Raw genomic sequence first — 18,227 nt, 5'->3', positions numbered from 1 at the left:
CGAAAAAAAAGATGCATCTTGGTAGTATGAGTATTCCAATCAAATCTATCAATACTAATCACATCACCCTCTCAAGGGTTGGGATATTACAAAACTCCCCCACTTAAACTCGCAACGTCCTCGTTGCGCCAAATCATATCATCCAAGACCGTACCATCCGTGTGAGATTCTAGAGGTGGCTCCTACGGCCTCAATGTTGGCTTGTTTTGATGATGTTTAACAAACAATTTACCACTAATGTTGTTTGTCTAGTGTTGGTATATTTCTATTTATTATAGACAAACAACGAGTTGGAGGTTGGATGGAATATGCGCTACAACGATGATATCCAATGGAGGTTGGCGGAATAGTGGAGTGAAGCCTTGCAATTCAAAGTTAAAGATCAAGTTCAAGCTTTATCCGCGAGATTACCAAGAAGAGCTTATTGAAGATCAAGATCTAGCTTGGGTAACTTAGTTTAGGTTTTATATTATGTGTGTTAAATACCTTAAGCTCAATATCATATACACACACGTATTTGGTTTTTATGTATATATATAGTTATATATATACATACATGGTTTTGGGTTTTCATGCTTTGGACACACTTGCAAAATACATGAATTTTCACAAATAGAAATTCAATTTGAGAAATTATTTTTCTAACATGTTTGTTTTCATGTTTACAAACATTTCGTAAAGTTTCATCAAGTTTGGAATTGATTTGTTATGCTTAATGGAATTTACAAAATCATGTTTTTGTTCGTGCACATGTTCGTGAATGTTTTACAAAACTGATGAGTTTTCATAAATGGGAAGTGGTATTCAAGAAATTCTTTCTTTGACATGTTTATCTACATGTTTAGAAACTTCCCTCAAAATTTTACTATTTTTGGAGTTGATTTACTATGCCCAATTGATTTTACAAAATCGTGTATGTCAGCAGTTTTTCAGAAACTATAAATCTGTGTTCAAACATTTATTTCTATCAACTGAGAAATGATTTTTCAGAAATTCTTTCTCTAACATGTTATTCTACATGTCTAGAAACTTCCCACAAAATTTCATAATTTTTGTAGCTGTTTTACTATTTTTAATTGATTTTACAAAGATATAACGCAGTGCTACAGTACCCACGGTCGACCGCCAAACTCTCTAGAAGTTACTCAGCTTTGCATATGGCTCCCCCCCCACCCGGTCGACCAAAGTTACTGTAGCAGCCGACCGTTACACAGTAACGACTAGTTGCTGTTTTTTGTTTTTTAATGGTTTTTTGGGGTTTTTGGGGTTGGTTTCTTCAAGCCTATATATACCCCTTTGTCATAACTATTTTCTATCATCCAAGAGAGTTTTTAACCAAGTTTAGAAGAGTTTTAACAAGGGTTTTAGTTTTGGTTTAAGTGTGTTTAAGAAGCTTTTAAGCATTTGGAAGTTTGAGTTTGAGAAATCAATTTCACAAGAGCTTGAGGAGATCATCTATTGGTGTTTGGGCATCCAACTATTCTCCTTCTACCTCTTGATCTATTGGGAAGTTTTCTAACTCTTTTTTCTAGCAATTTTTTTATTGATTTTTATATTCTTATTATTGCTAGTTTGCTATTTGAGTTAGATTTGATTTTATCTCATTGTTACACACACCCAATTGAGCTTATTGTATTTGCATTCATAATATTTTTGGGTTGGTGAGAGTTGCCCCAATTGAGTGTGAGCTTTCATTGTGTTCTCATCCATAGTAGAGAACAAACATTTATTGTATTGAGCCTTTGTATCCGAGCACTTGAGGGAGACACGTCTAGTTCAACACTTGAGAGGGTGTAGAGTGGGATTGCAAGAGTGTTGATTGTAGAGTTTTCGGTAAACTAGAAAACCATATTGTGTGGTGTAAATATTATTCGGGTGAATGTAGAAAACCCGGTTGTGATAGTGGAGATCTCCTCGAGATGAGGAGCGGAGACGTAGGTCAAGTGGTTAGACCGAACTCCGTGATCATATCGTTTGTTTGTGATTGCATTGGCGTACTTTTACATTCGTGCTTATTATTCATATTACCTTTGTTAATTGCTCATTGTTTATATTGCCCACTATCTAGTTTAGTTTGTTCACCCTTGTGTTAACTTGTATATCCTTGCACATATATTGTTCATATCTCATTTTCTTTGTTGTTCATATTGCTTATCCTAGCTTACATATCTTGTTGTATTTTATACTTGCTAGGATAACTTATTAATTAGTTTTAATTGGCATTTGATCGGATTAGATTAGCATAAGACCCTAATCACCCCCCCCTCTAGGGTCTAACAATTGGTATCAGAGCTTGGTGCTCTTTGATTTAAGGTCTAACCACCTTGAGTTAAAGATCCAAGTTATCTTATTTGTGCTAATCTAGTTATGATTACTTTTGTCTTGCTTGCATATTTTCATATATATATCATGAATATGAATATGTTTCGTTTAGGCTATGATTCAAATGTTGCTCCAAAATTTAGAAATTTCCCTTATGCTCAATGGTGCTCTAAATTTAAAATATTTGTTGAATCTAGAAATATTAACTTATGGGAAGTTATTAATTGTGCTTATATTGTGCCCACATTGGAGAAATCCAAGTGGAGCAATCATATTAATTGTGCTTATATTGTGCCCACATTGGAGAAATCCAAGTGGAGCAATCATGATGAGAAAATGTTTTTAATGAACAAGCTTTTGCTAGAATTTTTGCTTAATGCTTTTGACTCATTCTTTTCTAACAAATTTGTTCATTTTGATAGTGCTTACAAACTTTGGAAATTTATAGAAGCACATCAAGGGGACTTGGAGGCAATCCGACAAGCTTTGGAGGATTCTTCTTCAAGTTCATGTGGAGCAATCGTGCACTAGGCCACAAGAGGATAACTCTTGTGTAGTAAGAGATTCCGATTCCGATAATGATTTATCTATTGATGAACTCGCTTGTGCATATGAAAGATTATCTCATGCCTATACTAAATTGCAAAATAATTTTATTGATCTTAAAAGCAAGCATATTAGTTTAAAATCCGATCATGAGTTGTTAGCCTCTAAACTTGATGTCACTACTAAAGAGAATGTTACACTTAAAGAAAACAATGACATGCTAAGTTTAGAAAATGAAAAATTGACTTCATCTATTGCTAGCTTAACTCATGCTAAGAATGATGCCATGATAGAAGTAGAAACTATTAGAAATAAGTTTAATTCTTTTAGAAATGATCATGTTTCATCTACTTCTATTTCCAATGCTTATATGCCTAAAAATGAGTTGGATCATGTTAAAGAACGCATATCATCTTTAGATTCAACCCTTAAAACATGCATTGTAGATAATAAGAAACTTATGGACTTGGGTGCAAAGTCTAGTACTACAACTTCTAAACCCGTACACTTTGCACACTTGTATAGCAAAACTTATAAGTGTTCTATTTGCGGTCGTAAAGGCCATTTAGCTAAGTTTTGCTATGATGCACACAAACCTAAGAATGCTAATACTCCATGTGCATCTCATAAGGCTTCTTCATCACAACATGTACACACACATGCACCCATTGTTCATCATAAGCATGCTAATGTGTATCATTGTGATTTTTGTGGTAGAGTTGGTCACTTAGCCAAGTTTTGTTTTGATTTGCGAAAAGTTTCTAAATCGCAAAATATTTCAAGTAGACCAACATTATTTCAAAATGTTTAAGAGGGTTCATAACCCTAGGTCTTTGAGCTTAAATGATAGGGGTCATGTTCCTAAACCTTTTGGTACCAAGAATACTTGGGTACCAAAACAAATTTGATTTTAAACCAAGAATTTTAGTGTTTTTATAATTGTTTTTTCTTGGTTTTGAAAAATGTATTTTAAACTTTTATGAAAACAATTTCTTTTATTGGTCAAATTCTTTTGTTTTCATGATTATTGGTTTTGTTTTGATGAGTGGTTTGTATTTATATAACCCTTCGGATTTATTGGGTGTTTTTTTCCCAAATCATGTTTACCGGATGCTTAAATGTTTATATGGGTTGTTACTAGCTCAAGAGCTAGATATAGTTGCCTCTCTTGATTTTTTAAAATCAATGATGGTTTAGTTTTATACTCTTAAAAATGATTTTTTTAAATCCATAGTTCATAATTCTTGTATGTTACTTTTGAACTATGAAAATTTTGCTTTGATTTGTTCTTTTGAATTCATTATATAAGCACAAATAGATGATTCAAATTTCAAATATGCTTTATAATGTATTCTATGAGTGGTTTGATCAAGTCCTCAAAGAAAGTATTATTTTTTATCAAACATCGTTTTTGGATTCAAACTTTGATTTATGATTTCATTTGAGTAATTTGTTTTCTTTTGAAAACTTGTTTTTTCATGGTTCTCATGTTCCCTCATTCTTTTGCTTTCATAAATTCATTCATACATGGTTTTTATGCTTGAGAAATGAGACACTATGTTCACTTTGATATATTTATATATGTTCTCATTGTCCTTATGTATGTGAGTTGTGTTTAGCATATTTTCCATCTATGCTTGCTCACATATGTTTGCCATGATCTTCATTTCATATTTTCTCTGTGGCATTTTGATAGGGGGAGTAATCCTCATATATATACTTTTTATACTCACCCATGCTTATTGTTAGGGGGAGCTTTCGCTCTCTTATTCTTTTTGTCCTCTTTTTGATGTTGTCAAAGGGGGGAAAATATTGTGAGTATAGTCTTTCTTGTTTATGTACATGATATATTATACTTTGTATTTTTATTTCTTTTCATGCATATATCTTTTTTGTAAATTGTTTGTCATCATCAAAAAGGGGGAGATTGTTGGCTTGTTTTGATAATGTTTAACAAACAATTTACCACTAATATTATTTGTCTAGTGTTAGTATATTTCTATTTATTATAGACAAATAACGAGTTGGAGGTTGGATGGAATATGCGCTACAATGATGATATCCAATGGAGGTTGGCGGAATAGTAGAGTGAAGCCTTGCAATTCAAAGTTAAAGATAAAGTTCAAGCTTCATCCGCGAGATTACCAAGAAGAGCTTATTGAATATCAAGATCTAGCTTGGGTAACTTAGTTTAGGTTTTATATTATGTGTGTTAAATACCTTAAGCTCAATATCATATACACACACGTATTTGGTTTCTATTTATATATATAGTTATATATATACATGCATGGTTTTGGGTTTTCATGCTTTGGACACACTTGCAAAATACATGAGTTTTCACAAATGGAAATTCAATTTGAGAAATAGTTTTTTCTAACATGTTTGTTTTCATGTTTACAAATATTTCGCAAAGTTTCATCAAGTTTGGAATTGATTTGTTATGCTTAATGGAATTTACAAAATCATGTTTTTGTTCGTGCACATGTTCATGCATGTTTTACAAAACAGATGAGTTTTCATAAATGGGAAGTGGTATTCAAGAAATTCTTTCTTTTACATGTTTATCTACATGTTTAGAAACTTTCCTAAAAATTTTACTATTTTTGTAGTTGATTTACTGTGCCCAATTGATTTTACAAAATCGTGTATGTCAGCAGTTTTTCAGAAACTGTAAATCTGTGTTCAAACATTTATTTCTATCAACTGGGAAATGCTTTTTCAGATATTCTTTCTCTAACATGTTATTCTACATGTCTAGAACATTCCCACAAAATTTCATAATTTTTAGAACTGTTTTACTATTTTTAATTGATTTTATAAAGCTGATATGCAGTGCTACAGTACCCGCAGTCGACCGCCACGGTCGACCGCCAAACTCTCTGGAAGTTACTCAGCTTTGCATATGGCTCCCCCCCCCCCCCGCCCCCGCCCCCCCAGCAGCCGACCGTTACACAGTAACGGCTAGTTGTTGATTTTTGTTTTTTAATGGTTTTTTGGGGTTTTTGGGGTTGGTTTCTTCAAGCCTATATATACCCCTTTGCCATAACTATTTTCTATCATCCAAGAGAGTTTTTAACCAAGTTTAAAAGAGTTTTAACAAGGGTTTTAGTTTTGGTTTAAGTGTGTTTAAGAAGCTTTTAAGCATTTGGAAGTTTGAGTTTGAGAAATCAATTTCACAAGAGCTTGAGGAGATCATCTATTGGTGTTTGGGCATCCAACTATTCTCCTTCTACCTCTTGATCTATTGAGAAGTTTTCTAACTTTTTTCTCTAGCAATTTTATTATTGATTTTCATATTCTTATTATTGCTAGTTTGCTATTTGAGTTAGATTTGATTTTATCTCATTGTTACACACACCCAATTGAGCTTATTGTATTTGCATTCATAATATTTTTGGGTTGGTGAGAGTTGTGACAATTGAGTGTGAGCTTTCATTATGTTCTCATCCATAGTAGAGAACAAACATTTATTGTATTGAGCCTTATTGTGATATTTACTTTGTAATACACTTGTACACCGAGAGAAGTGTGTGGAGAGAGTCGGGGATCATCCCAAGAGGAGTGGCATCGGTTGACGAACCTAGGGAGAGGTTGTAACCGAGCACTTGAGGGAGACACGTCTAGTTCAACACTTGAGAGGGTGTAAAGTGGGATTGCAAGAGTGTTGATTGTAGAGTTTTCGGTAAACTAGAAAACCGTATTGTGTGGTGTAAACGTTATTCGGGTGAACGTAGAAAACCCGGTTGTGATAGTGGAGATCTCCTCGAGGTGAGGAGCAGAGACGTAGGTCAAGTGGTTAGACCGAACTCCGTGATCATATCGTTTTTTGCTTATCCTAGCTTATATAGTTGTTATATTTCATACTTGCTAGGATAACTTATTAATGATCTTTAATTAGCATATAATCGGATTAGATTAGCATAAGACCGTAATCCCCCCCCCCCCCTCTAGGGTCTAACACTCAAGAGGTGGCTCCCGCCCTCTCGATGTAGCACTTTGCGCCGCATAGCACTTAGCTCTCACAATTCCGGTTGGCTTGGCTCTGATACCATTGGTAACGCCCCGCCCCGGAATTCTGGAGTCGGTACGCTATTAGATCTGATGGACTGACCTCACAAACCACTACATGTCTTTTCAACACGTTTTGTCCTCACTCATGCGCTCCCTGAAAAACTTCCCAGGGGGGTCACTCATCCTAGAATTTCTCTAGGCCAAGCACGCTTAACTTTGGAGTTTTTAAAAGTTGGGTTCCCGAAAAAAAGATGCATCTTGGTGATATGAGTATTCCAATCAAATCTATCAATACTAATCATATCACCCTCTCAAGGGTTGGGGTATTACATCCCACTTATCCCACTTTGACCCACTCAAAATATCCCAATGAGATAAAATTGTTTTATTGGAACAATTTTCCCACTTAGCCACAATTTGTCCCAACCAATAACCCCCCTAGTCTTAATCTTGAGAAGAATTGTAATCTCGCTTGGTCGGGATTATCACTGTAGCGATTACTTCCTTCGTGAAGTAAGAACTTTGATTAACTTAATTTGTTAATCGGATCTGATCCGCGACGGTCCACAGATATTAACGTTCCCGGCACAGGCGAAGTTCCCACGCAAGCAGCGGGTGATAAACGTCTGTTGCGTTGTTTGACAAGAGTTGTACTATTTTACATTTTCATTGTATAAGTCTATTTTATAAAAAGATCTGTTTTTCTCGTTTATTTGAGTTTATTGTAACGACCAAAGTTGTAATAGATTCGATAACAATGAAAACAGTAACTTTTTACCCAAACACGCTGGTGACCACAGTGGGAGCCAACAGCCTTACTGTGAAAGCTGATGTGTCGCAACCTCGGATTCGGATCCCGGTTGACGTAGAGGTCGAGTATCAGTTCGATCAGACCAAGTTTGAGGAATATTTGTTGTCCTCCTCCTCCAGATCCTCCGCCTCTCACAAGCGCAGGAAGATCAACGCCCATGTTGCTGCTGCAATCACACCTCGTAACGCCCCTTCGGCATCCAATGAAGTCGGAGTTATAGATCTGAACTCCTCCACAATCAAGGAGTTGAGTACTGAAGGCGCGCCTACTTTATCGAAAAGAGCTCGTCAAATGCAGCGCCAACGCCTCGCGCACCAATTCCCCAAGGCTTTGGAGCCTGTAGACGGGATCCGTTACGAAGCGGATCTAAAATTCAAGGAGCGTCGAACGCCCGAACAGCGAGCAAACGCCCCCTCCTCCAAATCATCAACAAGTGAATGGATCCAAGTCAAAAGGATCCGTTCAACTCTTGAGGAGCGAATCCAGAAGCATCGCGTACTGCTTGCGCACGCGTGAATTCTTGTGCAAAAGGTATAAAAGATGCAGAAGAAGGACATTGCCAAGAAACAACCAAGACTGTATCAAACTTAGAGGCCAAAGTACGAAACAGCGGCCAAAAAAATCAAAAAATACGAGTCACTCAAGTCTGACCCTCCAAGCACGGGTCACTCGAGTCTGACCCTCCAAGCCACGGGTCATTCAAGTCTGACCCTCTAAGTCGCGGGTCACTCAAGACTGACCCTCCTAGCCGTGGGTCACTCAAGTCTAACCCTCCCAGCCGCGGGTCACCCCGAAGTGACCCTCCCAGCCGCGGGTCACCCCGAAGTGACCCTCCCAACCGCGGGTCACCAATTCCCGACCCGCTCTAGGGCCGAGACAGGAGACAATTTGCGCTCGTTTTTCTGATTCCGTCGAGTTTCGCCCCTGCTCTGATTGATCCAATACTTCCAGTGAAGCATCGCGACAGTGTAGACTTGTTCAAAAGCAAGAAGCCAATGGCGGATCGTCTGGGTTCTTTGCACAAGGATCAAGGCAAAGTTTCGATCAAAGAACGCTTGGGTCCGGTGACTGAACCCCGAGCAACTCATCGAGCTGGGGGTCGCACACGCCCTCGTAACAAGTCATAGCCTTTCTATAATGACAAAACTCCTGTAACTGACCGCCTCGGACTACAAGTCAGTATCCAAGAGCCCGTTAAGATCCCGCACTCACGAAAGCGTGGCTCCAAATGTGTGACTATTGAGAACGTCATCAAGGCAATAAGTCCTCAGAAGGAAACGTGTTCGTCAGACGACGAAGTTATACCTGAGAAATCATGCCAATACGCGATAGATTGCTCCGACCATCATGCCGATGAATTGTACTATCGGGCTGAGGGTATGAACAGACCTCGAAAGAGAGATTCCCGGGAGATGGACTTTCATTTTCCATTTACCAAGATAATCAGGACAGTGTAATCAGCATGTAGCTATCCCAAGACCGCTCCGCAGAGGGTCTCGGTATTAGAGAGGATCTCTAACGGAATGACTAAGTCCAAGCTAAAGCGTTTCCATAAGAAACAATCGGCCGTTTAAGGTGACGAACTTCCATAAGTCACAATTAATATGGCTGATAAAAGGAAAGTCAGCTCGACCTTCTAGTTCTGACCCCCTCATATCGCATCGTTTAACTCGGCTACATGCAGGGACTACTAGACGTAGGGATTATCAAAGAATGCAGAGAGGATTATCCTCTGATGTCGAAGCATTATATGCTAACTCTGCAGTCGCTTCTGACAATACGGTATCCAGTCTAGGATAATCCCACGAAGTGTTTATGGTTAACACTAAGGAAGTAACCAAAATAGTTGAGGATGCTCTAGCCAAATAGAAAAAAGTATTCAAAATCAAAATAGAAATGGCTATGCAGGAGATAAGACAAACGCACGATCAACAAATCCGAGCCTTGTCAAATCAGATAGGTGAATCCAGTCGTCGTAACAATGTTAGCCAAGCAGCTAGGGATTCAGACATGGATGAATACATTAATGCTGATGACCCTCCCGTTGACTAAAACGCTGGGGGTGACCCCACTAAGAATAACGACGTCGGGGGTGGTCTCACTGAAGATGACAACACTGGTGGTAGCCCCGTTATTCCTCATAAGAATCATCCAAGGCCTGATACGAGCGAGGATGCAAAAATGAAAGATCTCAAGAGCAAAATCAACATTCTAATGTCTGTTCGAGAGGTGAAGAAGATCGGTATTCCGTGTCCTTGCCCAAGGGAGTGAGATTCAATCCCGTACCCGGTGAAGTTCAACCTGATCAACTTCACGCCGTTCAACGGGAAGGGCTCGCCCACTCAGCATCTGATCTACTTCAAGTCTTACTTGGGCATGATCTCCGGTAATGAAGCCCTGATGGTTTGGTCATTCGTTGGCATCCTTCGCGTGCCCGTCTTTGATTGGTACTGCTGTCTAAAGCCTAGAAGCATCAATAGCTGTGACGACCTGGAGAGCCTGTTCCTCACTCACTTCTTTGATGATGACATCGAGGTGTTAATCAGGATATTCTTCAATGAGAAACAAGAAGACAACGAGACAGTCGACGACTTCGTCAAGCGCTTTCGGAATAAGACGATGAACTTTCGAGATCCGATCACAAAGAACTTCATTCTCCAAACCTGTCACAACAACCTCTCTTTGGACGTGTTGGAAGTTATGGGAGTAGTATCGTCCAATACCTGAAAAGAGTTAAAGGTGCGCGGAGAGCAGGCCGAACGCTTCTTCAGAAGGAAGAAAGCTGAAAGAAGCCAACCGACGGCTAACCCTCTGAACTCGAGCTTCGTCTCCTGTGATAAGGGAAAGGCACCTGCAACAGTTGTTAACGTTAATCAGACGTCACAACAGCAATCTCGGAGACAGCAAAAGACTTCGGATCTGAGACTCCAAAAAGAGTACTCCTTCAAGGACGAAGACGTTCTAGCCATTTTCGAGTCCCTCCTTGAAAACAACAAGATCAAGCTACCACCTATCGCAGATCAGGAAGAAGTTAACAATACTTCGGATCCAAACTGCTGTACGTACCACAGGAGGATCGTTCATTCTACCAAGGCTTGCTTTGCTCTCAAAAATAGCATCCAAATCTTGGTTGAAGCTGGCGTTATAATGCTAAATTAAGCCGAATGACACTATAAAGAGTATACGAGTATAAACTGCTTCTCAATACTCCAACAGGTATATGAGTCTAAACTATTTCCTTTCTTTCACGGGAAGTTCCTGGAGAGTGTCATACCTGATATTCTTAAGGATAACTCGATCATCCAACTAAGTACAATGTTAGACCCAGTTTCACAAAGGAAACTGGGGGTGGATAATTCATGTAACGAGAAGTTCCCGAAACAATTCTATATAGTGTATTCTTAGGGATAACCTAGTCACTACAAGAATGTGATGAATAAGAAACTCCCACTCAAACTCCTGCTATGTCTGTGCACTCAACACTCCCATTGTTAGAGTCTGGACATAGTATTCGGAATTTTAATCTCCTGATTATTGACGATTATGAAACTCCTCTGTGTTAAGTATTTGTTACTTAACACTAGGAACCCCATTTGAGTGATTTGTATGAATCAACACTCTCGCTATAATTTGTACTCTCACTCTCACTGTTCACTTGGTCAAACCTTCCTATAGTTATCTTTTGAGTTTCTTCAGAATAAAATATAATCATGGTCAAAATATCACTTCTTTGTGCGAGCCATCAAATGGTGGCTCGTAGCCTTACGAGCCAGTTCGTACCATCTCGGGTATTTTTGCTCTTAACTCTCTCGTCCGATCTCAGAATGAGGTGATTCAAGATGCGTTAGAAAGCTGACAAAAAGACCTACAACTTCCAACCTGGTCCAAGCCACCAATTGATGGCTCAGCCTTGGCCGAGCCAGTTCGTACCACCTCGGATATTTTGGCTCTAACTCTCTCGTCCGATCTCGAAATGAGGTAATTCAAGATACGTTGGAAAGTTGGAGAAGAGACCTACAACTTTTTATGGCTGAGCCATACATGGTGTGTGCGAGTCACACATGGTGTTTCACCCTCTTTTGGGCGAAACACAACTACTAGCTGAGTTGTTTTGTCATTTCGTGTGTCACGTTGACTCGTACGCTTCACCGATTCGCATCATACATTTCGTTAAGTTGGAGGTGACCGGTGAACACACTGGCCACTTGGGTTGTCATTTTGGTGGCTGATTAGCGTATGGGCCACTTGGTGATGGCCGGTGAGCACGCGGGCCACCTAGTGTTGGCCGTTTTGGTGGTTCGTCGCCATGTCATCAACGTTTCGTCGATTCGCTTCATACGCTTGTCGACGTCAGATGATCCTCTTTGACTCGGATAATCCCCTTCGACTTGGATAATGGCGTTCATCGTCTTCTCTTTGTTTTGAGCTGTGTGCGGACACCTATAGGTATTTTTAGACACCTACAGCAACTCGAGACGAAGAGAAGACGATGAACGTCATCATCCGAGTCAAGAAGGATTACCCAAGTGATCGCGCGTGTCGGTCAACTCCAAGTGATCGCGCGCGTTAGTCGGTTCCAAGTGACCGCTGCGCACGTCAGTCAGCTCGTACACGTCGGTCAACACGTGCACATCAATCAACACGCGCATGTTAGTCAGCTCGCACACGTCAGTCAACACGCGTGACAGTCAAGACCCGCGCTAGCGCGGGTCAGACTCGACTGACCCGCACCTCTGCGGGTCAGCACGATCTGTTTCACGCAGATTTGATCCCCAAACGTGTTTTCAACGGTTTTAAACGGTTTTCTCAGGATTTATCTATTCCAGGGGTTCTCAACTGACTTGATATCATCCACAAATATGGTTAGACAGTTATTGACTAAAGATAAGGCCAAATCGCTCATTCTCATCCAAATATCCCCCAACCGAAGCTTATAAATACAGGCCTAGGGGCTCATTTCACGGGGCGAAGATCAAGAGGGCAAAATGTTGCCGAATTAGAGAGTGGAGCCACGAATTTACAGCGAGGGTTAGCAGATCTTAGCGAATTCTTGTGCATAAAGAGTGGAGTTCGAGAAATCTGAGACTCGTCCCATATTCCTCCAGATTTAAACTTAGTATTAATCTCGAGAAGAACCGTATTCTCGCTTGGTCAGGATTATCGCTGCAGCGATTACTTCCTTCGTGAAGTAAGTGCTTTAATTAACTTAATCTGTCAACCGGATCTGATCCGCGACGGTCCACGGATATTAACGTCCCCGGCACAGACGAAGTTCCCACGCAAGCATCGGGTGATAAACGTCTGTTGTGCTGTTTGATAAGAGTTGTACTATTTTACATTTTCATTGTATAAGTCTATCTTATAAAAAGATCTAATTTTCTCATTTATTTGAGTTTATTGTAACGACCAAAATTGTAATATATTCGATGACAATGAAAACAGTAACTTTTGACCCAAACATAGATCGCAACAGAAGATGTATTTGTCTATACTTATTTTATGACACATAAAAGTGTTATTTTATTTACAAAGAATTAAACAGTAGTAACACAAATAAAATAGTGTGACAAATCATGATACATATTTGTGGTATTAGATATACAATTAAATATAATTAAAAAGACTAATAGTCCAATATGGATTGTGAGGATCTATTTATAGGATTAAATAATAAATTTTAGATTTTAATTATAATGCTAATTAAATGTATAAGTTAAACAACTCTATAGTTAAGTATGCTTTGGTGAGAGTAATTCTAGGATATATGACCTTATGAGTAGTTATAGTACTGAATGGTGATATTTTTTATATTTTTATGATCTAGACACAACTATGTGTCACCGTTCTTGACACATGTATCTGTCGTGAATTTTGTAACACATGTATATGTCACCACTATCGCATGCTCTACCGATACTTTTGGTATGTGCCGAGCTCTATTTAAACATTACAAAAATATATCATGCGAAAATAAAAAATATATCATAATTTATAACTTTTGTTGTTAATAGTGAGACTTCCGGCCCATAAAATTTAATAGTTATTACCCCCATCTATTCACCCAATTGTTTTTTCAAACAGTTATTATTCTGTAGTGAATTTTGGGAGTTAGTGTGACTCATAGTACCAGGGGCGTCGTTGGAAATTTGAACTTGTTCACCGTCCGTCTTCTCTTCCTTCTAATTAAGTACATCAGTTTGGGGGATTACCTATTAGCTCAATACGGCTTAGTACGTACAAGGACTACTTTTTTTTATCAGACCCGAGACAGGATGCACAATAGTGCTTGCGCCCTTATTTTCTGCACAAAAATAGGACCTATTGCTTGTTAGCCACCCCTCTTCGATAGGCTTTGACAAAGCTAGGCGTCCCTTCAAATGAACAAACAACAAAGTTTAGAGCAGCACATGGGTGGGAACAGAGAGAGAGAGAGAGAGAAGAGAGAGAGAGGGCAGCAACTGCTCCTGCAAAGCCAAGAAGAAGTCACAAGCCCAACAATCACAACGCACCAAACATCATCAATCTGGTACTGTCCAGTACCACCGCTGCCCTCAACCAAAATATTCAAATTCTGCATTATAAACAAACCGAAAAGCAAAGAAAAACCTCCAACCGAAAACTGCCCTTTCTAGCTTAACAAAAGATTAAAAAAAGTTGGGGCAGGTAAAGTTTGTCTGCTTCACTTTAAAAAACTGTGGGTTGCCTATGTGGCAACTTTAATTAATTGAGGATCTGTAATTTTGGAGACTGTGTTCAAACACCCCTATTCCTAGCGTAGACAAGAGAAAAGTTTGTGCGGAGTGCTGAGTACGCTCAGTTGAACTGTAGACAAATATATTTAGAGATACGAGAAAGATTTTAAAAAAAAAGTTTTTAAACTATAAAAATCCAAACCCAGACGTTGATGGTCCCGAAAGCCCAGTTTTCATGTGGCGGTTGCTCCGCCTTCCTTGACCAGAATAAATGTTTGCTCTCCGCTGTCAAGATAATTACAAAGCTCCGCACAACTGAAAAAAGTAGGTTTTTCAATAACTATTTTTGCAGAGTAGACGGTGGTAGATACTAGGGGCTACGCATTAGCCTGAAATTGATATGTGATCTCACAGAACTACAAAAGTTGTTCTTGAAGATAAAATGAGGAAAATGATAGTTTATATGGTAAGGTGAGGCTCAAAAGTTTTGAAGATAAATTTAATCGTTGAGGGGTTGAAATGAGACTGTAAATAGTTTGCATATTATGCAGGTGCAAATTAAATCTAAAGTAAACACCAAAAAATAATTATGAAATACCAGAGACTTTACAAGAAAATCACTCCAAAGTACTCTCATTGAGAAAACTAAAAAGAACTTCAAAATCCACCGAAATTTTTCCTGGCTGGCGGCATCATTAATACATTTAAAAAAAACTGAAAATGTGAGAAGTAAAAAATATATAAACTAGGCGACAGAAAAAATGTCCAAAAGGTTAAGTTTTGAGGTATTTTTAAATAAAGATTAACATATTATCTTATAAAGTTCTTAGATAGTTAATGCTAGTTTAAGTAAATGTTAACAATAGCTTTATTGAAATAAACAATAAGGCCTCGTTTGGCAAAGGGCTAAGGAAGAGGGGTTAAAGAGAATGAGTAATATACTTAGCTCATTCGATAATCCGAATGACTAAATTATTAACCCGTTAAATAAGTTTTATTTTAGCCATTGTGATCAGTTTTAATATTTAGGAATAACAATGATTTTCACTGTTTTTTTAATTAGAAGGGTTAACTTTTAATTCTTCTAAATATGAGTATTTGTATACCCTTCATTTTAAGGGGTTAACTCATTTTAATCATTCTAGAGGGGTTAACTTAACCCTTCTATATTATTTATGTTTGGCAAATTATGAAGGGTTAACTCAAATTAACCCTTGTATAGATTTTTTGTATTTGACGGGTTAAGAAGGGGTTAAGTCTCCTTAACCCCTTACTTAACCCTTTGTCAAACGGTACCTAAAAGAATCTTTTCTCATTCTTATTATTGAATGATATTGGTGATTTTTTTAAGAAAATTTGATTTGAGATTGTTTGGTTGGCTAAAAAAAGGAAATAAATTATAAGAAACATATTTTCTGTAATAGGTTCTTTTCTTATGTTTGGTTCATTCATAAAAATAAGAAAATAGATAGATGAGATGAGTTGTCATTATATTATTGGGTGATGTGACCCACACTTAAGAAAATCGATTTCCTAGCTTTTTTGGAGGAAATTGGTGAAAATAAAATGTTAATGAGATGAGATGAGTTGTCACCATATTATTAGATGATGTGAGTGATTTTAAAGATGAGATGTGATGGAGATGAAATGAGTTGGATGATGCGAATCATTTCTTGTGTTTGGTTTATTTTTAGGAGATGATATGAGATGAGTTGTGGGATGAAAATAATATTTTATTGGATGTTGTGGTGAGTTTTAGGGATGAAAATAATATTTTATTGATTTTCATGTACCCTTTTTCTTTTCTTGATTTTTAGGAATCCAACCAAATAGCCCCTTAGCCAACCAAACAACCTCAAAACAAATTTTCTTAAAAAAATCACCCACATCATCCAATAATAAAGTAACAACTCATCTCTCATTCTTTGATTTCATTCTTTTTTTAGCCAACCAAACAATCTCAAAATAATTTTTCTTATAAATAGGTTTTCTGTTCTTTGATATTTCTCTTTTTTAGGCAAACAAACAGCCCCTAAAAAAATAAGGAAATAAATTATAAGGAACCTATTTCCTGTAATATGTTCTTTTCTTGTGTTTGGTTCATTCATAAAAATAAAAAAGTAGATGAGATGAGATGAGTTGTCATTATATTATTGGGTGATGTGACCCACACTTAAGAAAATAGATTTCCTAGCTTTTTTGGAGGAGATGAGAGTGGAAATAGAATGTTAATGAGATGAGATGAGTTATCACCGTATTATTAAATGATATGAGTGATTTTTAAAGATGAGATGTGATGTAGATGTGATGAGTTGGATGGTGTAACTCCATTTTTGTGTTTGGTTTATTTTTAGTAGATGATATGAGATAAGTTATGGGATGAAGATAATATTTTATTGAATGTTGTGGTGAGTTTTAGGGATAAAAATAGATAAAAATAATACTTTATTGATTTTCATATACCATTTTTGTTTTCTTGATTTTTAGGAAACCAACCGAACAACCCCAAATATAAAACCTATAAATCTCTACTAACCAAACTGAGAAAATATCCCGGTTTGTGTGGCTCAAACAAGACCTGAACCCATGTCAGAACCGTAAATCATAAGTCCGCTCCCTTAATCCAACTCTGTAATCTCCGCTCAAACAGTGGGCCACTTCTGTCCTTAACAAAGGGCAACAGAGGGATTAAACACCCCTCATCCCCTCTCTGTCAATTTCTCTCTCTCTCCAACACCCTCACGTGATCCTGTCCTCTCTCCTTTCCCCTATAAATAACCCCCCAAATCGCCCCCTCCACCTCCTCAAGCCATAACCCGAACCTTTTCTTTTCTTTTCTTTTTATTTGAAAAAAAAAAAACTTCTTTAACTTCCAAGATTGTTCAATGGCTATTAGCAAGAAATCGAGCAAGATCGCTCAGGCTGCTGTCCTGAAGCAGATACTGAAGAGGTGCTCGAGCCTCGGTAGGAACAATGTCGGGCCCGAGCTGCCTCTTGATGTGCCTAAAGGGCACTTTGCGGTTTATGTTGGCGAGAAGAGGAGTAGATTTATCGTGCCCATTTCTTTTCTTAACCATCCTGAGTTCCAAATTCTGTTGAGGCAAGCCGAGGAGGAGTTTGGGTTCGATCATGATATGGGATTGACTATTCCTTGTGAGGAGGTCGTCTTCAGATCTCTCACCTCCATGCTCAGATGAAGTTGTTTCCTTTTTTTTTTCATTTTTTTTTATTTTTATTTTTTAAGAAAGAGGAGGCAAGGGGGAGAGAGTGATGAAGGATTAAGTGTTCCCAGCTTTGGCTGTGGTTTGTTTTTTATTTTTCCTTCAGCGTCGGTGGGTTGTTGGAGTTTTCTCCTCTTCTTGTTGGATGTTGGGTAGTGGGGATTTTGACCCAGAACCCGTTAATTGAGGGGGTACGGGTTTGTGGGTTTGGAGTTGTATATAATTTCGAGCGGCGTGCGGGTCGCAGCCGCCCTGTGAGAACTAATTTGGTTTCATCAGTGAAAGGGGGATTTGTTCTTTTTGTTCCTTCATTTCTAATGAATGTTTGTTCTCTCTGCTTCAATTTTGTGTGTTTTGAGTACTTGCTAGTTTATGAGTCCTGGTGTTGGGAGAACAATTTATTTGAGAAAATTAATTGACAGGTATTAGTGTGTGGATGAACGGGGGTTTGTGATGTTAATGGCACATTGATGACATGCAAGTTGGTCTAAAGTTTTTTTTAGCTGCATAGTTAAGCGCAACCATGCCTACTTTGATTATCAGAATGGACTAGAGCTATAAGGAATAGATTTAGAATTAGCAAGTCTTTTTTTTATTTTTTTAAAGTACGTACGGTTGAAG

At 38.1% G+C, this 18,227-nt stretch overlaps 1 protein-coding gene across 1 annotated transcript; it reads left to right on the top strand.

The window, feature by feature from the left end:
- LOC109837067 (auxin-responsive protein SAUR50-like) lies at positions 17,207-17,949 on the top strand. Its single transcript, XM_020405154.1, has one exon. The coding sequence runs from the start codon at positions 17,271-17,273 to the stop codon at positions 17,580-17,582; it is 312 nt and encodes a 103-aa protein (XP_020260743.1). The 5' UTR covers positions 17,207-17,270; the 3' UTR covers positions 17,583-17,949.

This window comes from Asparagus officinalis, chromosome 4 (genome assembly GCF_001876935.1).
Source record: "Asparagus officinalis chromosome 4, Aspof.V1, whole genome shotgun sequence".
NCBI classification, from domain to species: Eukaryota; Viridiplantae; Streptophyta; class Magnoliopsida; order Asparagales; family Asparagaceae; genus Asparagus; species Asparagus officinalis.
The sequence above is the reverse complement of the archived record's forward strand: the minus strand, read 5'-3'. Positions and strand labels throughout refer to the sequence as shown.

Excerpts from the sequence above, each read along its gene's own strand:
- LOC109837067 (XM_020405154.1), top strand. The coding sequence starts at position 17,271 with ATGGCTATTAGCAAGAAATCGAGCAAGATCGCTCAGGCTGCTGTCCTG.